Genomic DNA, 23,535 nt, shown 5'->3' with positions numbered 1-23,535 from the left:
GTGAAGATCCTGTCTGTGAGACAAGGAAATGAATGAATGACAAAACCCTCTTTGCCATTCTGCAAGGGAAAGTTCTTTTCAATATTAATTTAAGATTAAGCTGCCCTGAGAAAAATAATGGGCAAATAACACAAAACTAGCTCATACCCAAAGTACGCTGCCAAAGGACCACTCAGAGTTTGAAAGCCATTTGGTACAGCATATGGAACAGCAACAGTGTGTTGCTGTTTTTATATATATATATATATGTCTACAAATATTTCTATGGCCTTTGTCACCAGTGGAGACAGCTGCTCCCAATTAATGTTTCTCGTAAACAGCTCTATGGAGTCAAACTGCATTATTATTTACATTTAGCAGGAGAGAAGGTGAAACAAGAGAGCAGACCAGATTCACAAAGGTATCTTTGTGCCTAACTCCCACTGAAATCAGACAAACTTGGTTCAACCACAGAACTTCTGTGGATCTGGATCCACAAATCAGTTGTGCATCTAAGTGGGATTACACTACAAAGCTGCAAAATGAACTTAAGGCTTTTAACTCCCACTCTGGTTTTATACCTTTAAAAGGTCATTAGGGGACCGAACACAAAAATGCCTGTTCAGAAAAATGAGCTATATTATTTCCTTCAGTAAGGTCCTCTTTTCTGTTACTACCAAGACACAATATTAAACAGACAAAAGAAATTGGGCAGCCATGCGGGAGGAGGGGGGAGGTTTTTATACCAAATGGTTGCAATGCTGGGTTTAATGGTTCCTTTTCACACTGTTTATGACTTATTTTACCCCCCACACTAGAAGAAATAATTTGCCGATAAATACTGAAAATTTAAAACCCATTCTATGATTCATGTTTTCACACAATAGGAAAAATCTTGTAATTTTAGCCAATAGTTTCAGAAGCACAAATTCCTATGCATCTTTTAGATCTATTCAACAATACAACAAAGATTTACAACAACGCCTTTAGTTAGCTCTGAAAAATCATTTTAATGTCAGACAAAAGCGTTAAACCTAACCACAGGACCAAAGTGCTCCTCTAGCTCTTCAAGTCCAAGCACAGAAGGTGTTTGCCCAGTAGCAGAAACGTATTGCTTGCAGAGCAGTGACAGCAGTGCACCACTCACTGGAATTTTTTCATCAATTCTCATTTTCACTATTTGCCCACCACTTGTCAGCATGTCCACAGCAGCACTGCAGCCCTTCTCTGATGTAACACCCATCTAACAACTGCCCACTGAAAACATGGAGGTGCTTCCCAAAAGAAGCAATGTCACCTTAGCATCAGGACATGAAAACATACAGGTGGAAGTGTTTGTTCCTAGTGGGCGCTGGTGCCCATGGTTGTAAACCTACAGAATACATTCCCTTCTTGCTCTCTAAACAGGAAGAGGACACTGCAAACACGTTGCTTACAGAACCTGCAGGAAAACAGGAGCTTCTTCACCTGTTAAAAACAATGTGGCTTTGAGAGAGAATTTATTGTCCTTCTTTTCATATCAGCTAGGCCTTCATTTTTCTCTGTAACAGAAGGATATGCCATGAAGCTCACTTAAACACATTTTTTGGCGGTGGGATGCTAGCTTAGCACACAAATCTGTTTCAAGGGAAATGTGTCTGGTAGCCCCTTCTTGGGGCTGAAAGAAACTTAGTTACAAGGGTTAGATTTTTACATAAACGACTGCCCAGGAGCTTTACATGCTTCCATGACTTACAGGCATTCCATTTTATTTGTTTATGAGATTTATTTTGCTCTTCTTTGGTTGTATTATTTTGTAATTAAACAAAACATGTACATGGCTCAAGTGCATGCCCACAGAGCTAGAAAGAATCTAGAGCTCCCTCCCCCAAGAATAATTTCTGACTGATTTATATAACAGTTACAGTATTATATTTAAAAACACTATACCAAAGTACAACCACAGCGCGTAGTCCAAACTGAATCCTCAGGTTTTATAAAGCATAGCGTCTCCCTCCATTCCAGAGAGAAGTCAGCTTAAGACAAGTATTAAAAAAAAACCTCAAAAAGCAAACTGCCACACAGTACCGGTGGTTAATAACCACACACAATGATAGTATCAGCTATCATAATATAACTATACTTCTTTTTCAGGTTTGCATGGAGTCAGTAATCTACGGGAAATGTGAATTTATGTACATTAATACAGTCACTACTAAGGAGGAGCCATTACCCATACCGGCCTCTCTATTTCATACAGAGCAGCAATTCCATGCCCAAATTTTTCAATGTGAACGAGCCTCTCCCTAGACAGTTTAACTCTCACACTCCAGCTAAAACACCTACTTCAACTGTGCTATGCCTATCTGCAGTAAGAACCATCTTTAAATTTCTTTTATCATGGCTATAGCCAGAATTTTTCATTGCCCTTCTTTTTTTTTTAAAGGGAAGAAATGTTCTAACAACTGTTTTGGGCAGAAGCAGATATAAAATTTTACAAAACCCATAAGTACTACAGATAATTTTTAACTTTCCTTCTTTTACTGATGCCTTCTAGTATATATTTATTTATTTTCCAAATTACAAGGCAATAAAAATAATAAACAAAATACATCTGCAGGTAGCTACTAACAAGTGCACTGCTAAGAGGACATACAGAAAACTACATTTAACAAATAACATAGTTTATGAGATGTTCCAGACAGCTATTTGAAAACTGAGCTAAAAGAATGCTCCCAAAGCCTAACCTTATTTGCAAAATTAAGTCAGTAATGACAGATTCAGAAGGCAGTGATGTTATTTCTTCATCTGCAGTCATATTTTCAGCCAGTGACTTCCCACAGGCACCTATCATTCATTCAACAAAATCTACTCTGTAGCCCTTATTCAAACAGAATATATTTCACATCTTATATAAAATACTGAGTTTTCATTTGTTACTTCGTTGCAATAGAAAATAGATTAGTATAATGTCATATTGAGCTAATCAATATGCTTTCAGATTTAAATATAAAAATGTTGTTGGTTCAGCTTCCAACAGCTTATTTGCACTCGAAGAATAAATCAGAGCAAGTCCCAAGAGAACACTAGATTTTCCTACAATGGAGAGACTCAGCTAATCCACCCAGCAGAATGTCACATCTCAGGAGGGCAACTTTCTGTCAACCTGATGTGAGATACTTCTGCTCTGTACAAAGATGCTGCATTACTTAGCTGAGACATCTTGGTTGGTAAGAGCTTCAGTATTACACAGTGAGCAGCATTTATTTGGGCAGAAGAACCACGACATGCTCAGTTACAGCCAACACTGAGGAAAAACACCACATGATGTTTGTGCTTGCCTTATATTTCTAATAAAACTGAGTTGCCAGGAGATAAAGCTCACACTCTTGTCACTGTACATTCTGTTCTGAGAAGTGTGAGAAATGCTTTTCCCTTAATTTGTTGCAGAGTGTATTTAATTAATAATTTATTTAATACACACGTTGCTTAATTGCAACATATGTCCATGTAGAATTAGACTGTTAATCATTACATCTCCGAATAAGATTTTTGTCCTTTTTTCTGCTCAAGGAAAATCCAGCTGGCTGCTGAAACGGTTCACTCTCTGTATAGAAGTTGCCACAGCTAGAAAATAAAAACATTCTCTTATTTCTGAGGCTGACCAGACACAAAACTGAGCTGCCCTTCAAACGCCTTAGATGATACCAAACCCAGGTAAAGCAAAGAACTAACCCAAATTGTTTCTGAAGCTATGTCACTTGCGCTGAATCTCCTAGTGCTACTGCACAGTCACCAAGACATTCTGTGGTTGGCAAGAAAAAGAAATTTGCTAGAAATCTCCTGCAAATGAAACCCAGCTGCTTAAGCACAATCCCAGATGTCTACTGCACCGTGTGGCTTTGATAGACTAAATTGAGCATAAGAAAGAGATGAAATATTTATGAAAATTATATTTGCAGGATGCATGTCAGTAAGCCTAAAAATCACTTTTTCAGATGAAGACAGGAAAACACATTTTTCACCCAACCAGGTTAGGTTATGCTATAGCAGTGGTATTCATGGAGTTCCTGAGATGCTTAAGCTTCCCGCAGACTGCTTAGCGTTTATTCAAACCACTCATTCCAGAAACAGCGACCACAAATATAGTCTGGGACACCAGTGTATCAAACATTTATAAACAACACACTCAAATGAAATACTATGTTTTACTCCTTATTCACCAGAAGTTTAGTATTTCGAAGGCTGGGAAAAAACTCGAATCACATGCAGTACTCTGCATAATGATACCATGCCCTTGACACTCAATACTGCTTCAATGAGCAAAACACGTCCTGTTATACATTTAAGGGAATGCTATCAGATATTTAAGCAAATGAATATATTCTGAGACATCTTCAAACTATGTGTTCATCAGAACTTCATGCTTATACTGGCTTCCTCAAAAAAGCAGTGAAAAAAAAGGTCAATGTGGTAAAAGAGCAACAGAAAGCACAATTAATTTAATATTTTAAATTAAGTGAAGCCATGGAAACACTAAACATCTCCATTTTTCCAATCACAAACATCTTGCATAAAATCCCCAAACACAGTTAGCAACTCTCTCCCTCCATGGTTCAGGTCTTGACTGTCTCAGCAGATCTGTTATTGGTATGGTAAGTGCTGCCACAGAACCTGATCAGGTTTTCTTTTCCTAGCTTTTCCTAACCATGTTAGAAAGGGTGACACACTCTTTCAAGGTGCTGTTCTCTCTCTTTTGGGGGACTGAGAAACCCAGAAGAATTCACTTCAAAATCCCACCTCATATAAATACCCATTGAGATACAGAACTACAACTTAATTCATTACTTAATTCACACAGATGTGATCTTCTTAGCAAGGCAAAACTAATACACAAGCTTAATATTTATTCTGTAGATTAGTAACACAGGGGCTGCAGCTCCCTTTGTGGCTTGCTAAATACTTTTGAAACAGAAATTGTAAGGCCATTAACTTAAGCAAAGCAGGAACATTGACTAATCTAACAGTTCCCACTGCCCTTATGCTCCTGAAAAGCTTCCCAAGTGCGTTACAGAGCCACTGGATGAGCCAGGACAGCAGAAATGTCCCAAAGGACATCAGTTTATTTGGAGAAGCCCAGCAAGCAACATTTCTCTTTGAAAAGAGAAGCAACAAATATCCCATTTCCTTTTCACAAGATATTTATATGCTGACTCGGGTACCTTTTTATACTGCTAAGCTAATGCAAAGACACATTTCAGCAGAGGAAGAACAATATGCTTTCTTAGCATGAATGTTTTGAGCTGTATTTAGGCAAACATGTTCTGTCTGAAGCAGTCCAAAAATTTTCTGGTAGATGGTCAGTACTGTTGCAACATCACAGTAACTCCACAAACAGACATCATAAAAATCAGTATCATTAGAAGGTATCTCCCTGCAGTCAAGTTTGCAGCATAAAATACTGAAAAATAGTAGAGCTGCAAACAGAAATTAGTAAACAGATAAGACTAACTTTGGTATAGATAACAAACTGATGCACTAGTCCTGTTGTATTTTAGGAGTTAAGCCTCCACTTCTGCAAAGTACTCAAGGAAGAGAGTAGTCCTGTCAGTCTTAAAAGGATCATTAAGTTTAAAATCATACAGGTGTTTGAAGTAACCTGCTGAGTAAACACTTCAGGGTTACTTTGGCTAACACATGGCACATCCAGTTTCATTCCACTTAAATATTCTGCTTTCTAGCAATGAATCTGGAACAAAAGGCATTCAAAAAAATAAATCACACAAGTGAAGCATCTGCCAAACTGCAAAGCAGGTCAGGCCTTCAAACCCAGTATCTTTGTCAAGGCCAGACAGCTGAGGACCTGACACTTGGTGGGTGATAAACTCCAGGTCAGAACAAGTGGGTGCAAAGTATGCTTCATATGTCCTGAGTTGAACCGTATCTACTGAAAAAACAAGGAGGCAGGGAACGGAGGATGTAAAAATCCTAGTATTGCCATCTTCTGTGCAGGTATGATGCTGAAGAGATTAGATTTCGAGCATCTGTGATGCTCACCACAAGCTGCTTTTATTGCTGATTAATAGTGAGAGATTAATAGCTGGGGATGCCACATAATAGCTGCAGTCTAAAACTCTTGAACACGCACTTGTGGTTATGCATTTAGCAGCTGGGTTCATACTTTCAGTGGATTCTGCCATATGGTAACCAGCATCAGGTTACACTTACAAAATTACTGCTTTAAACACACGATGTACAACTGCACCATATAGCTACCAAAGGTTCCCCATCCTTGTGCTTCCCAAATCATCCTTTAGCTTTCAACAAGGCAAACAATGTCAGGTCCTACCTCCTAATTCCCAGATTTTTTAGCTTCAAGCCTCTGAGCATTAAAAAGCATCCTGGAGGAGCACACATCAGAGGCAGGAGGTGGAGGCCTGGCACTTCACCCCGCAACAGTTAGACCAGCAGGTGAACATGAACTTTTCTGGATTAAATCAAAGTACAGTACTGCCTGCTAAATCCCTTGAGCAACGAACTGTAGGACAAGTAATTATACCAAAGAATTTCATTACATCAGGTTTATATATTTACCAGATCACAACAATAATTAACAATTGCATCTACTCAAAGTCCCTACAGCTTTGTATCTACTAATTGTATAGGCTGATATGTCACTCCACAGCATGATGCTGACGTATACCAACAGAGAGCACCAGAGACATAAGCATTTGACAACTCCTTGAAGATACAACTGGCTCCTGCACAGTTTTCTCATACCTTCTCCCCCATTTTTTTCATGAATGCAATACTCTTCCATTCAGAAAGACTTTTCTGTGATTTCCACATACTGGTTTAGGACAGGCCTGTGATGGTGTCTACTGGAAAGATGCTTATTTATGGCTCCTCTTGGGATGCCACCAATGGTAGTATAGGAAGACAGAAAAATCTGCCAAATCTATATTGTCCACAGCAGAGGTCATAAAGGGTAACTGGAGACACTCAAGACCACACAAATAGAATTGGGCTTGAACTGAAGCAAAGACGATCAATTTTTCTAGAGGTAAGACTAGGGAGGTGCTGAAACTGATTGCCTAGAAACCTATGGTCCCCTCATCACTGAAGGGAAGTCAAATATTGGTAACAAACATCATATGCATGTCAGAGGGAGAGGCTAACCTCTTGGCATTGCCTTCCTGTCCTATATCCAGAGCGAATCTGCCCATACATTAATGATATAACTGTATCTGATATTAGTAATCATGTGGAACCATCCCCCATACATATGAACAGGGAAAAGGTAGACTCCACAGGCTAATAATTCATGTCCCCACTGTGATCAACCTGCAACGAAACAAAAGCTTTGAAGTGAAAAAATAGAAGCACCTACTACGAAAATTTAAGCTAGAACTAATATGGTTTTAGAAAAACTTGCTCCTGGCCTGAGGCACAGACTGAATTACTTAGAAGACCTCTTAATTAGATTTTAAGCTCCTTTTCATAACAACTTCCTGCCTTGAAACCACCTATAGCAACGGGACTCTGATCCATAACCCAAAGGTTGGAAGGAAGCAGTGTTACAGTCATGTAACTCAAAAAGAAATAAAACCATAAAGAATATCACTATACAACGCATAGCTTTACAAGCTGGTGCTTTGTGGGATTTTTTTTAAGGATTTAGTTCCTAAAATTATCTTAATGCACTCTAATTGCTATCACTTTGTCTTTCTTTAATTGCTGAAAGACTTTGGGCTAGATTCCGTCTCCTGTTCAGTATCTTTGAGGAGTCCAAGGAGCTGGTGAAAGCATCCGTGGGAACCCACATGGGGGCTTCCTGGCAAAGATTCCCCAGCACAAGCTTCTTGCTTTCTGAGCAGTGCTGGCAAACAAGAAATATACAGTCCTTGGAAGGGAAAAAATCCTCTCCTGAATGAGCCACTAGTTACACTTCCTAAAAAGTTTGTACATTGCTCAAAAATCACAAAAAGTTTTGACTCTCAACTGCCAGGAAGCTGAGAACATATTTTAAATGCAAACTGCCAACTCATGAGCAACGAGATTTCAAATCATGCTACTGGGAATCTCCTACTGACACTTGTGGTTGACAACTGACACTGTTGACAAGATGCAATATCCAAGGATCTTATCTTTTGGCATAACTTTTGCATGCTCGTCTTTGAAATCCTGCAGAGAGGGAAAACTCTTGGTCTCTTCCGGACAAGAGAGGTTTTCTGTGCACCTTTCAGCAACCTACTGCATTTCTCCTACAGATCTGCCTTATGTCCTTGAAGATGCTCCTTAGTTGGAGTACATCTGATTTCCTTTAAGGCCATCACACCAAGATTCTTAGCGTCTTTAGGAGCACATTATTTTCGCAAGGATAACTGAAGATAATCTAAGAATCCCCTTTTATTTCAAAGGAACAGAGAAACTACTAAGGCTCAGAAACGTTTCTGATTCCTGGAGTCAGAACTGGTTTCTGGGGAGTTGATGCAGCCCAGCTGCACTCCCCACTTCAGCAGCAGAGGGTGCTGGCAGAATACCAAGGGTCCCTGCAAAAATATACAGGGCTGGCCGTTCAGGTGTGACTGCAGTTTGTCCAGAGCCCACACTTCACACAAGTATCACTTAGGAAGATCAGCACGAGTGAATGGTTTTGGATTACACTTCAGCATCACCTAAAGTCTGTAAGATCTGCTCACCCCATACAAAAATGTGCAGCATGCTCACTCCTATGCCCCACGTACAGCTTCTGCAGTTGAGTCTAGAAACAAGGTCAAACATTAGATATAAAACATCAGTCCAGCTGTTCTTGTTATTTAAGGAGAAAATGATAGATCAAGAAACTCAAGTGTGAATTTGAACTGCATGCACCGTTACAGTTGGTACAGACTCCTGCTGACCACCTGTGGCTCTTAATTCTGCTCTGCAGCTATGAACCACACTCTCCCCAAGTCCAGCTGCTCCTATGCACACCGCGTCCTGTCTGCTTCCCACCACATGAACGTCTTCAGGACAAATGGGCTACGCAAACATTACTGCTGTTTCTTCTGCCCCTTAGCTTTAGTATGTGTTACTAGGAAGCCAGCGTAAAATCATCTCAAGCACTACACAAACTCTGGAGGGCTGAACATCAGAAATGCTGAAGGGTTGTAGGTGAGGTCACAGAAAGTTTATCTGTTTTGTTAACAGAACTGACTAATTTATGGTAGAAAGAAAAACCTCCCTTGCTGTGCATACATTTTTGCCTTTTCAGATGTGATCCTCAGCTTGCTAACTAATGGCTTCATGATTAAAATATCCAAGCCAAAACGTCAAGAGTGTTTCATTAACTTAAGCTTAACAGAACGACAGTAATTTCACATTTCTTCCAAATCAGTGCGTGAATGCAGCACACTCCTGTAAGCATCATAAACTCCCCAAAATGCCATCTCCTTTACTGCATGCTGAACTTGTTTTCAAATGCAACAGTTGTAACTATGCTTCAAACCAATTAATACACCTTCCTTATTTTCAGTCTCCATAACGAATGAAACTATTATGACCCTGCTGTCAATCAAAGTTCTGCCTTATTACAATCTGTCTTTAGTGCTAATTAGTGCCCCCGTTTCTTATTAGCTATACCAAATTTTTACTTCCTGATGGAGAAATACATTATTTTCACTTACAATTAGCGTGATGCTTTCTTGTTAAAACTGAAGTATGAAAAAGTTTGGTCCTCCCACGAAAGCTGCACAACGTTTCTTGGGCTACAGTCACCACTGAACGCCCCCCCCCCCCCCCCCCCCGAAAGGGTGAAAGAACAAGTTACCAAAACCATAAGCCTAGAACGCTCCAGATGTCCAGAGGCAGACTGAATGCGACACAGTCGCTTTAAAACTTCCCCTTCGCGCCGTGCAGGTGGTCTCAAGCCGGAGACCGCGCCGGCAGCCGCTGAGCACCCCCCGCCCGCTGCCTGGTTCCGTGACCCATGGGGCATCACCCCACCAGACCGAAATGACCGTCCTGAGCAGAACACCTTCTCCCGCGGCCCGTCTGAGGCACCTTCCCACAGGCAGCCCCGCTCCCCGCCGTACAACCCCGCTCACCTCGGGCGCGCAGCCAGAGCAGCGCCAGCAGGCAGAGCCGCCGCGGCCAGCCCCGCTCCTCCCGCCGGCCCATGGCCGCCGGCCCGGCCGCCTCCTCTCCTCTCCTCTCCTCTCCTCGCCGCGCCCCTTTCCTTTCTTTTTCCCGTTCTCCTTTCCTTTCCCCTTTCCCTTTCCTTCCCGGCGGGGCAGGGCTGGCGGCGGCGTGCCCGCCGGGAGGGAGCCCGCTGGCCAGGGGTAGCCGCCGCCGGGAGAGGGACCTCTCGGCTCCCCCTGCCCCGGCAGCCCCCAGCCGCACAAGGAAGCCGGAGTCGTCACGTCAAACTGCTTTAGGCTTTCGCACATCAAACGTTTTCTCCGCCTGCAAAGAGACCAACACCAGCGCCTCGGGAACTGCGACCCCTTCACAGGCAGAAAGTGCTCGCAAGCGATAGCAGTGAGTGAAAGAAACAGAGGAGGAACACAGAAATCTCCGCTTCTGCACGGCGGCATTTAAAGATAAGGCGCCCTCCATGCAGCTTTTCGCTGGACAACTGTTAGAAACACTTTCTAAGCTGGTATCATTCCTCAAGTACTAAATGAGCTGCTTCAACATATGTGCAGTGCATGGTTTCCCTATAAGCCTGTTACTGAGTCAGGCGTGCATGCGGATTTAACTTCACCCCTGATGGTCACACATGCACAGCAGTTGTGTCACTTCTCTGCTGGGTGCACTAAACGAAAGCCACCCCAGCTATAGGGGTAGGATTATTAGACTTCTGCATTAACTGTTTCTTGATATTTGCTTAACAAAATGCCATTTTCAGCTGATACACCGACTCTGATCAGTACCCAGAGAAAGGCTGTTCAGCTAGCAATGTCAGTGGCTGCAAACCCACAAAATAACCTACCTATACATCTGCCCTTTAGGACCAGAACAAGTCTTCGGAACAACTTCTACAGCATCAAACAGCAACGTTCTTGAACATAACACAGGTGAGATCCCCAAAGCACTGAATACAGCAATGCAACAGTAAAATTACAGACCAACATACCACAATAATAAGAGACGCACAACTACCAATGATCAAAAAACATAAGCGCGGGGATAAACTAGGTATTTACAAATCAACTGCATCTCAATATATAGTCATTATTAATGTCAGCACTATTATTTCTATCTACAAGAATGAGAAAAGTAGAGTTTGTGATTCATTATCTCATTTCTGCTGATGTTTGTTCAGTTTGGACTGCTGTAGCTAATGGAAGTCTGGCATCTCAGTTGGGTAAATTCCACTATCACACTTCAAATGGTATTTGGCTCTGAAAAAAGTGAACCCCCAGACGCTTTCTGGGGAAGATCCACATCTTTGATGATGCTTAGCAACACGGAGATCTTTGAAGTGGCCGTTTAGCAGCTGTCACACAACGATTAGTAATGACAGAATTCAACTTAATGTGACTGAGTAATCTGGCCAAAGCGTCCATAAACCAGGCCTTGAGCAGCTATCACCAATGTGATGAGCATTACTCTCATCTTCCCAGTGATGTACAAAAATGTATTTTCCTTCCCTCATCCTTTTGTTTAAAACTCCATTACCCGCCTGATTTCTACACCATTTTACAATGCAACACAGACATACATTCCTATGCGCATGATTGGAATGCATCTTTTATGTGAATAAAAGCTGTCAGTCTTTCTCACGTGTCTTCATTCCAATAAATGCAAGAAACTAACACAGTAATGCCTAAATGGGTTTCGAGCAACCTGGTCTACTAAAAGGTGTCCCTGCCCATGGCAGAAGGGCTGGAACTACATGATCTTTAAAGTCCCTTTCAGCCCAAACCATTCTATGATTCTGTGGGTCTTGATTACAGATTTGCTCCATACATATCAGTTTTCAAAGGAAAAATTTTCTTGGTATTAAAATTCATATTTAACCTATACACTGTCTTAAAAAAGCATGCTTGATGTTTCCTTCACAAGCGCCCACGTAAACAACACAAAGATCCCTTAAAGTAATGGTTTAACATCTACTGGCACCATTTTAAATGCTTCTATTACTGAAATAAAAAATCCCAAACTGCCACATATCAGACACCTTTCAACAAACGCTACAGAACAGACCAGTCTTGCTACATCAAACATTGGATGGCACTCCCGTGACCTTTTTGACTCCAAAATGCAAGCATACTATTATATTGGACACTCAGGGAACAGACACCACAAGATCCAGCTGTGGGGCCATAAAGGACTGGATGAATTCACAGCTGCAAACAACTGAATCTGGAAGACTGCCATTAAAGTATGGGGAGTCTAACTGCAATGCTCTTAGGATGCTAGCAGAACCAATGCATAAAAAAAAAAAAACAACAAAAAGCAGAGCTCCTTGTGCAGACTAAAGCAAACACAAGTGGGAAGAACCTCAAATACGACTGGAAAGCTGCACCATACCTTGGCAATTTAAATCAACATATGCTGGGATAGCCACAGTTAGCTACTCTGGTTCACTGAAGAAAACCAGAGATCTATAAGTAGGCGTACAAAAGTTAGCCAAGGTTGAGCATGCCATAAAGTTACTGGCTTTCATCAGTTCTTCTTCATCAGTATTAACCCCTGGTGCCTAATAGTTGTTTATTAGGTGCGGATGGTAGAGGACTCTACTAGACAAGTCAGTGATGCCCCTCTTTCTTCAAATTAGGTTTCCCTGCAAATCCATACAGTACATATAGATATCAGGGGGTATTATTCCTCTTTGGGACAGTGGCCAGAAAGAAAGCACTAATTAATGAAGAAGTGACAGCTCAGTGATGGGAAGCAAAGGGAAGAGAGAGGTTGGTTATGTTTCTCTGATGTCCTCAGAGATCAAGGTGTGAACTGCAACTAAGGAATCTTTTTCACTCTGCATTTTCAATGAGCAGCAAGGTATTTTGCACAAAGCAAAATAAATAAATGAAGCAAGCAATAAGGTGCTGTAATTACAGGGTTTGTTGGCAGCGTGTCAGTGTTCATGGATCTTCCCCTCAATCCTGGGGAATACGTCAGTATTGCACACTTACTCATATAGAGTGTGTAAGCACACAAAACCACTGCAAATTACTGCCCTGATAGGGACATTGTATTTCTGAAAATGGAAATAAAATTTTCAAGTTATCATAAATGTGGAAAAAATATTTTCACATCATAGAACGATGACTTCATTGTTTCCATAGTTATTAATGTCATCAATTATATAACAATATCTTTGAGTTCTTCCTGCTAATTACGCTATTTTCCTATATATGTTGTGCTCTGTATAAGCTCTTCACCTATTAAAATCCTTTTCTAAGCAGAAGCACAAATAAAGAAACTCTAAATTAACATTTCATTGCTGCTCTCTTTTATTTCCTAGTTACAAAAACAATCCAATATTTCAACTGCAATAAGTAATATCCACATATGGAAGGCTCTTCCCTTACACAAAACCTGCTTACTGCTGCTTTCTCCACAAAAGCTGGCAGAAATGAGTTCTTTAAGGCAGTATTCTCTAATATTTTGACTTGCTTTGTGCTCAAACACAGCATCCCCACTTGTGGAGCACAAACTCAAAAAGAATAAAAAGACGCTTTCACTCAACTTTGAAAAATTCAAACCCAGGGACAGGCAGAAAACAAAAGCTGTGATGTGCTTAGAAATCTCTGAAAAGACTCTTAAAAAGGCTCCGGAGAAGCGAGTTGAACCCTTTTGCCCCAGTTTCTTCCCTTCCACCCTGCTCCACCTGTAGGGTGCTCCACTGACAGCCCCACACTGAGCAGCGTACCCCAGGCCCTGCACAGGGACTGCCACTGCCTTGCCACCCCATCCCCCTGCCGCCTGGCTTAAAGGACTGTCTAGTATTCCAGGCACATATTCCTCTGGGGTTTGTTTCTTTTTTTCTCCTTCCAGAGATCTGCCAAAGTCTCCCCTCCCCTCTGTCACCTCCCCCCCATTTGGAAAGGGTAAAACAGGAGCAAGGAGGGAAAAAAAAACATAATTTGTCCAAAGCATGCAAGGATGATTTGTGTTTGCGCTTACGGGGTATGACTGTCACCACTGATCTGCTTTCAGGCCTAGATTACATCTGATAAGGGCTGACCTTATTTGAGTATTCACACATTATGCACTCATGGAGAGCACGCTGGACACAAAGGACCCTCAGATGTTCTGGGCATCAATCACACTCACAGCATGGAGGCTGCCAAACTTTTCTTCCCTTTAACTCTGGCGAGGAGAGGATAGTCCAAGACAGACTTAATAAAGTTTAAAGCTGTGCCACAGTATATTTGGGGCCCATTGTCTTCTAAAATCATGCTTTTCAACAAATTCTTTGCAGTTACCACAGGCAACAATCCACCTTTAACAAATTGGGGCGGGGGGGGGGAGACTGTAGGGAGGAGGGAAGGTAAACAAAGGGCTCAAAGGGCTTGCTAAGACAAATGAAAAAATGCCAACCAACCAACCCCCTTCTATTTTTGCCACCTATTTACAAAAACTGAGCAATTTCTCAAAATATTTCCTAAAACCATAGTAACTTCAAAACATGTTTAAAGCAAATCATATCCTTAAGAACTCATGAACCTATTTTTCATCATACACAAATACTCTCATTACCTCAAATAATGCATGCTTTTGTAAAGAATATATTCTGAACATCCATCACTAACCACTGAAACATTTCATCTGTTGCTATAACTGATACCTCTGCTCAGATTTTCCTGATTTCACAAGAATTAAAACTAGATTTATAAACCTTCTGTTTCAGTCTGCACGTTTATTTTAAATCATGAGAGTCAGGAGGAAATAAGAGCACACAGCAGCTGATGTACGTGTTGCTCAGAAATGTACTTACCAGCAGGGCCCAGCTTAATTTATAAAGTCTAAATTCTCATACAGCATCATCCTTATGGAAAAACAGACTCTACAGACTGCAAATTTTCATGGAAACAAACAGCCTAAATAAACCATCATACCTAGCTCTCAAACATCTTTTTTATTCCCTGTATCTGTAGACAACATGAAATGACTCTCAAAATAAGGTACGATTTTCTTTGCTAGAACATGTTTGTTAACACTGAAACTTACTTACACTATATAAACTTTCTGCTCTCCACAGCCGGACAGCCCAGGAGTAACAGTGAGCTAAGGCATTTTTTTCATATGACTGGAAATAAGTACAAAGTGCAAACACTCACCAACCAAAGCCTTGGACAGGGTGCCCTGAAGAGTTCTGTGTGTTCTTTTTCAGGTTTAGATGCTGTCAGTGATGGAGGGCTTGTTGCTGCGATTTGGGAGATCAGTTCACAGCATAATGCATGGGGAAGTTCGGCTGTTTTTCCAGAGATGGTTTGTCAGAGGTTTTCCTTCCAATTTAAAACCATTTATTTCTCAGTTATATGTCAAAAGTGACTGATCCTTGAGAAAAGCAGCAGCACACTGTCAGGAGAGGTGAAAAGACTTTTGGATTAAACCACAGGTAAAGTATATTGAGAAGGAAGTAGTTTTCATGCAGATGAAGATCTAGTAGCTTCCAGTAAAAGGGACAATATATCCAAGATGATAGCATACGGAAATCCACCATCAGTTTCTCTGAATTTTTATTTAGGCAATTCTCAGTAGTAGTTTGGACACTCACTGCCTTCAGGAGAGACATTTCCTAGTGAGAAACCACTGTGGCTGTGTATCAAGGGTTGCAACATATTCTTTTTAAAATACAAACAGCAAACTATCCATCTCATCACATGTGGGAATCAGGACACTCACTAAAGGCTGAGATTTCAGCCCAAGTGCCCTGTCTATAAAGTTGTGTTCAGTCTTAACTGAAGTGTTCATTAGCAAGATCCTGGCTACACAGCATTTGGATTACAAGTTTCAGTAAAATAAATCATCGTAAGGAGGCAGCTTTGTAAAAGGTGGCTATTTAGGAAAGTTAAAGGAGCTTGGACAGGCATTTGACTTAAACCAGAAACAATTATTTATAGGTGTTTATCACACTCTGCCTGATATTGCAATGAGAACCTGCACAGACTTTTCTGCGGTACTACAACCAGCAGTTACCCCCACAAACTGGGAGTCATGCAGCCACAATCAGCTCAAACAGCTTAGCACCCCACAGCAATTTATCTGCTGCAGCTCCCACTACCACAGTGGCTATATCTACTCAGCTGTTGAGCCAGAGCAGACTGTGCCCAGATGTCTCAGACTACGTCAAAACAAAACTGCACGTCAATACAAAGGCTAAAGGCAACCCCAAAAGATCATATAACATAGCGATCGCTGCACTGACACAATAGGGCAGACCAACAGCTCAGCTTGTCCATATTCCTGTCTCCAATAAAAGGTATTTGTTTTTTTATTATTTTTTAAATGCACTGCTTTGTAATTTCATTGGGATGTCTCCCGTCTTTTATTATGTAAAAGGTTAAATGGAAAAATCCAATTTGCCTCCTCTTTTTACATGTATTATTTTATTTTCCTTCTTCTGTCTCCTCTTATTGAAGTCCTCTCTAAACAGCCCCCAAATTTTAAATTCCTTGCTCCTTTAGGAGATAGTTCATCTCGTATTTTAGTCACCCACCTATTTCTGCTGCACCTTTTAGTGAGCTGAGATGGCCAGATCTGAATACAGTATTCCCCAACTGATGTGGCACTCACTGAACCACGTGGTCACTTTCAGAAATCAGCTTTATCTGCCGGCTGAAGTAAGTTTTATTTGCTTTTCTCACTGTGCAAAGCAGAAGATTCCATTTACTTGGTCAACGGGACATGAAGGATATTTTTTGTACCCAGAGTTAATTCAGCATCCAGGAAATATACCAGTATTTTGCTTTTGACAATGTGCACTTGCCAAAATTGCTTTAATCTGCCTACTCACATCACTTTAGCAAATCTCTTGCAGCTTTGCTTGATTCTTTCTGATCTAAGCTAATTTAGATAATTACTTTTTCCTTCTCTGAAGTCGCTCTTTCCTCCAAAGCCTAAAATATCCAAAACCAGTTCCAGAAGTAGCTTATTACTGCCTTCCTGGTTAGCATGGCAGGAGCAGTTGTGCCTCCCAAATCTCCTTTCCCTCTCAACATGCCAAAGAATAAGGCTGCAAGACAACAGAAGAGGAACACCAACAGGGATGGATGGTTTACCTTGATGGTTGGGTAGAGAGGGGAGGAGAACAAGGAGAGGGCTGTAACTGCCCTCAGAAAAAATCTTTTAATCATTCATACTATTTTTTCAGGGTTTTCCTCTCTCATCCATAGATGAGATCCACAAACAACCTGGGCCAAAAGCCCTTGTCCCTGGGAACCAACCCACTTGCCTGCTGCAGGCAGAGCTGGCAGCTATTCTTCAGCTCGTTTTGCCACCTGGGAACCTAAATTTAGCCCTCTGATCTGGCCAGAAGAAGGGTCGAAGACAGATGGGCTCAGTCCTAGTCTCGGCATTCCGTTAGGTAGCTTAAGTAATGCACGTGCATCTCTGCACACGCTGACTCCCGCCTGGTACATTATTAGGCAAACTGAACATCTCCTTGCTGGGTGAGATCTTTCTAGGTGGTTATAATGACAGCTAACATGCCAATCTGAAAGTGTGGAAAACCAAGGTTAAACCTACACCAATAAGCCACTCTACTGTAAATTTTCTCTTCCTTTATAACTGAGAAAAATTACACTAACAGGTTTAAACTTGCATAACAATAATAGGCAATGCTTTTAAAACATAAAGTGTTCTCACCAAGTAAGTTAGAGTTTCTTGGTACAGTATTGTACCAGTACAAAATTTCATGTTTCAGAAGTTCCTTCCACAACAGCTTGCATTTCAGCCTCCAAGGTATTCTCACAACAATAAATGGACAAGGATGTAGATTCATCCCCCACCTTAAATGCATGTCTGATGGATTTGGAAAGTGTCCTACAAACTCAAGATAGGCATCTGCCAAAATAAATCCAACACTAAATTCTTGCAGAGGATATTTTTTATTCCCATACCTCTTACTGGTTAACAACTTCCAGTTGAAATAACTTTTTTTTACTCAGCAAACAACACGTTCCTCTTTGCAATCACATTGTTCTGCGGGTTGGACTTCACAGCAGATCACCCTGAAGAACCACAATGGCACCTAAAACCACACTTGGCTTTAGGTACCCAGACCCCCAGGGAGCTTAATGCCATAATACACACCCACTATTTATAACTTTTCTATAGTGACAGGTGCACAAAGATCACAGAAGTAACCAAACACACAGAAAGTAGATGCATTTCATGACTTCAGTGTCGTAAAGTCAAAGCAGTACTTGGCATCCAAATAAATCTCAGCTGTATTTACAGGTTTACCACAAGCAAATGTTAGAAAAAAGAAAAAAAAACAAACCACATGAAAAGACAACTCAAAACAAAATCAACCAACAACCAAATTTCACTCCATTGCTACCAATTCTTTGTATTACAACAGAAGACACATCTAAACTCCAAAGTAGTCCCTAATGTGGCAAGGGCAAAATACAACCTCTCTGCGTCACTCCTTACTGGTATGATGAACTTGAAGGCAAACAGGAGCTTGCATAGTCCACTGGGCTACTGAATTCTCAAGAATTAATTTCAGTATCACTCACTTCTGCAATATTATTAACAATAAATTTACACTGGAAGATACAAGACTTCAACAGTGTCCCTTATTCTGGTAGCACGTTTTGTTTGCTTGTGTTTTCTTAGCTAAAATGCTTATTCAACATAAAAAAAAAAAACCTTGGCTCTGCCTCTTTAAATAAGTAGACAGCTTCTTTAGTCCTTCACATTCCTTCACCTGTCCCCAGTTACACAGTACAGCTGCTTGAGGGTTTAAGATTTTTTTTGTGAAGTAACAGTTCATGATAATCTCATTAAATCCTTTCTAACACTTTCCAGTTCATACAGGATTTCCTTCGCTGGGGTGAGTGGAGCAAGGATTGGTTGTTTAAGCAATCTCTGTGCAAAAAGTCCCCCAAAGCCCTCCTTGCAGAGCAATCCTCAGCAGCCAGCGAGTGCAGAGGAACAAAATCCTGGCCCCAAACAAGGAACTGGAACAAATCTGGAGATGTAGGAGCCCTCTGTCTGCAGCTGAAAACCAGCATTAAAAGTGTAATCCCCAATAACTTTTGCATGTAAAATAAGTCATGTGCTAAGCAAGCTCCTTTACCTGTAAATCATTCTGTTTAAATGCAGAAGAGTCTCTCTCTCTCTCTCTCTCTCCACTAGGATCGGAAGTACTCATCTCAAAGGAACTGGACTGTTTCGCTTTCTGGGGGAGGCTCCAAGACCAGGTTGGCTGCTCAGACATCTCAGCCATTCCCAAGAACGGGAGTCAAGCCTCCCCAGGGGGGAAAAGAGAGTGTGAAACACGTGAGCCAAAACCAGGCCTCATTATTTTATAGATATGCCTTCTATCAGATCTTACAAGCCATGCTGTAGGTGTCCTGAAAGCATTTTCAAGGAGAGAGACCTCCACAAAGAAGCAGATGTAAGCAAGACACTGGGAGTGACAGCAAGAAAGGCTAGAATATCTTAAACCACTCTATGAGGAAATGGGAACAATTTTTAGGTTGCATAAAAAAAATCTTCTATAGCATCAACTATTTCTATCAAATGGTCACTTTTCATTTCACTGTACATGGTCCCATCAACTGCAGTTTAATGGGACTTTTCCCTATTTACATGCACTGAAATGGCAAATGCATATTTCCTGCTCCAACTGCCAAAAACTACTTTTTCAGCTTGCCTGCCTAAACCCATTCAAAATGGCCAATGCAAAATGTTGAAGACAATTTAAAGTCCGGAGAAAGGGCTGGCAAACTCAGGTAATGGGATAACAAATATTTTTACAGGCCTTTCAGTGACTTAAAATCCAAGACAGCTCTGCAGTGATTTATTTTTCTCCAATAGCTCTAGGGTGGCCTATGTAACATTAGCTGGTAATCACAAACCAGCTCTCTAGTGGGCATGTTCCACACCCAAAGCAGCAGCGACTGGTGCTCTCTTGCTGAGGGTCGCAGTCAAAAGACCGAGGACTGAGTGGGATATGTGGGATATCTCATGCCATCAGAAGGAACAAGGCTCAGCAGCAGAGCACTATGCTAAGATTTTGCAGGATCAAAGCACAGATCTTCTTACTTAAGCCATAAATATAGGTGTCACTTTTTATGATCTCCCTGCTAGCGCTCTGAATAAGCATTAAACACAGTTTTTAAGGGTTCTGCAGAATCTGTCTTTCAAAAATGTGCTCCTTCAAGAACACATAGCATAGGCTGTTTGCAGTCCGAGCTGTTACTGCAGTTCATGCTTTTTTTATCCGGCAAGGTGAAAATCGTCATAGAATCACCAAACAGTCTGTGTTGGAAGGGACGCTTAAAGGTCATCGAGTTAACCGCCCCTGCAATGTGCAGGGACATTGTCCCTACATCTCAGTGTAGAAGGGAGCAAATATTAATGTCACAATCTGTGTGCTCACCACTGGGGACAGTTCTGATTCCTGAGACTTCACTGATGAAGCCTTTTGCATAACTGAAACAAGATAAGAATTGGTTGCAAACTTCCATGCACTGAAAGCCTGCAACTCTTGCTACCACCTCCTCTGCTGCAGGGCACCATCAGTACACTGCCCTGGCCTGCAGGCTCCAGCTTCATCCATAGAACAAATAGGCTTCTCAAAAAACATGTGAAATCTAATTAGTGGTATAGGCCTCATTGCATCAAGCAGGAACGCGCTTTTTAATTGTTACACACTCATAAAGTGAAAACTGTCATTCAGTAAGCTCCCAGCCACTCACTGCAACCAAAATAAGCGCTTGCTTTCATCAGGAATAACTAGCCCAGCGTTTTATGGTGCTGAACTCAGCTGAGTCAGTCATTGCTGAAAGGACTGCTCAGGTAATGCATAATAATTGCTTGATCCTTGGCAGCTCTGGTACCACAAAAGGAATTTTGCCCAATCTCTGGAAAGCAGCATGCGCACACACCAAAACCATACTGACACGTTTATTCCATGAAATCACACTAGGCCGGCTCAGTGATGTATTAGAGGAGGCTCTTGGGGGCTTATTAAACTTCTACTACTAAACTTCCCAAGTATAAATGACATTCAATTATATAATTATATATATATATTATTTCCTGACTCCCATGGCACTCCATGTACCTCCACCAAAACATCCAAGAAGACAGAGGCTAAAGTGTTTCTTGTTTGGCTGGGATGATTCAGCAACATCTGCATGGCTCTTTCATGTGCTGATGCAAGTCTGGTATCTTCAATGTCTTTTAATGACTTTAAACCATTACCAGGCTGTGGTAATTCTCATACTCTCAGATGAAAACTACAAGATGATGGAGCACTCACAAATCTAATGTGATCAAAACAAACACAGAAATGCAGCTTCTTTTCTTGAACAATTCCCTACTATCTTTAAAGAGATGTGATTCAGACGGTTATTATAGTTTTATGCTCTCAATTCCCATTATATTCACTCAAGTCTAACATAAATACCCCAGAAATGACCAGATTCAGTTTTGCCACATTTTTCATTAATTTTGGCTCATCTGTTTTTGGTATATTCCCTGAATGTACCTTCTTTAAGATGTGCTAATATAGTTCCCTGGCTGTAGGATAATACGTTAATCTCATCACTCGGAGATATTCAGGTGGAAAATAAGAACTAGAAACTAGAAGTTACATGCTTATTTAAAACGTGTACCTGGACAGTATCAATATGATGTAGGGTTAGTAGATTAAACTACAATTCTGTAATATCATCAAATAAATTGACCTGCTAATAAAAGGAAACACGTTTCCATAAGAATATGAGTTGCATCCAAGTAACAATTCCACGATGATACATTTCCAATTAAAGAATTACAATAGACTACTCTTATTTTTTTCTCTTTAATGTTAGGTTGCAATTCATTATTGTTTATTATAATTATTACTATTCAGGCAGCTGAATATTAACTTACAGCTTCTGTTCTTTGTAGTAACTAGGAAATGTTTTCCAAGTCAAATCCTGATTTTATTAAAGAGGTATCTGCGTACCAAATTTTTGAAGTTGCCTTGTTTTCCTTTATATGGTCGCTTGTTCTTACCTTTTTTATCAGCAAAATCTATGAGAAACTGACTGCCAGACTTACAAGACTGCAGAGGAGTGGGTAACACAACAGAAACAGAAGTAGTTTTATTATTGCTGTTTTGTAAGCAAAAAAGGCTAATTTTCTAGGCCACAAGACCTGGAAAGCAAACACATGATTATAAGAAAGCAGAATCATTTAATGAGTCAGGGGGCAGCCAATTTATAATTAAATAATCCATTTTTTAGTGACAACCTTATAAGTGCAAGAGTGTGAAAACCGCGTAAAATATGATTTTTAATCATCTTCTCATGCGATCATATCCTATCATAACATACCACTTACTGATGTTGCTATATAATACTACAAGATGATCATATTTCATCAAGTTACAAGCAAAATGCATTACATTCTAAAAATGATTTTTCATATGCAGTCACATTTCTGTCAATAATTACATTTCTGCCTTTTGGTCAGATTGCATCAGTGCCCAAAAGGAAGGAAATAGTACCCTGTATTGTCAAATTATCCACTAAGGTTTAGTTTCAGTAATTCAGCATTCATTCCAATCGTTTAAATTTAGCAGTAACTGAATTTAAAGCTCAACTCCCTCTCCCCCTCAGAATCTGAGAAAAGCAGTTTTCGTTGAATTTGACAAGAAAATGAAAAAAGAGAGGGCTGGAGAAAGAGAGAATCAAGACATTGTTCCCATCACACAGTGTCCGTGGAAGGATTATTTCAAGTCAAAGCTACCAAGAAATGGGGGCGGGATGGAAGTCTTATATGCTGAACGGTAGTTCCTGCTTCCCATGAAAGCCATCTGTTCTGTGCATGTACATGGTTTGAAAGACATTCCCCGGATTGTGTCAAGCCAAAGGAATCCCCACTAGAGTTACCGAAATACAAACTCCCTTTACACTGGCAGGAGAGCTCTAAAATGCAACTCTGAAGACACGTATACCACCACTAGGCTCAGAACCATAACAGTGCTGCTGACATACCAGACGTTACGCAGGATTTTCTCATCTGATATTATATTATGAGAACTGAAACTTTAGCAGGGATAGCGTTGCAATACTTTGAATTAGAAATTCTTCAGATGAGTATAAGGCGAGATCTCCACTCCTCTCTATTGCAAAATGGCATCATCATCCTTTCTCCCATTTGCAGCTGACATGAAAAATGCCTGGAAAATATTTTTGAAATAGGATTAATTCCATAACGCAATTTTTGCCGTTACTGATTTAAATGGGAGTGGGACACAGCACAGTTTGATTTATATACTTGTTCCACATTTATTGCCAAACTGTGGAAACAGGAGTCAGAAAACAGAAGTCTAACAATTAATACTTGTATAAGAAGGATGATCCTTCCTGTGAGCCTGGCATTTTTACAGTCCCTTGTCTACTATACGAC

General features: G+C 40.8%; 1 protein-coding gene across 3 annotated transcripts in view; it reads right to left on the bottom strand.

Moving 5' to 3' along the window:
- BMPR1B (bone morphogenetic protein receptor type 1B) overlaps window positions 1–23,535 on the bottom strand; it is a 190,738-nt gene that overhangs the window by 63,534 nt on the left and 103,669 nt on the right. The window contains exon 1 of one of the 3 annotated variants that reach the window (XM_061477516.1): window positions 10,047–10,153. The exons of the other annotated variants lie outside the window; for them this stretch is intronic. Within the exon in view, the coding sequence (XP_061333500.1) occupies window positions 10,047–10,119 (73 nt within the window). The 5' untranslated portion in view covers window positions 10,120–10,153. Of the gene's footprint in view, window positions 1–10,046; window positions 10,154–23,535 lie in introns of those variants that run through there. 3 annotated transcript variants of the gene reach the window in all.

The sequence above is a fragment of the Pezoporus flaviventris genome, unplaced genomic scaffold, assembly GCF_033815535.1.
Source record: "Pezoporus flaviventris isolate CSIRO_AGI_PZ_B2104156 unplaced genomic scaffold, CSIRO_AGI_Pfla_v1 ptg000002l, whole genome shotgun sequence".
NCBI lineage: Eukaryota > Metazoa > Chordata > Aves > Psittaciformes > Psittacidae > Pezoporus > Pezoporus flaviventris.
This window is presented reverse-complemented; position numbering and strand designations above follow the sequence as displayed.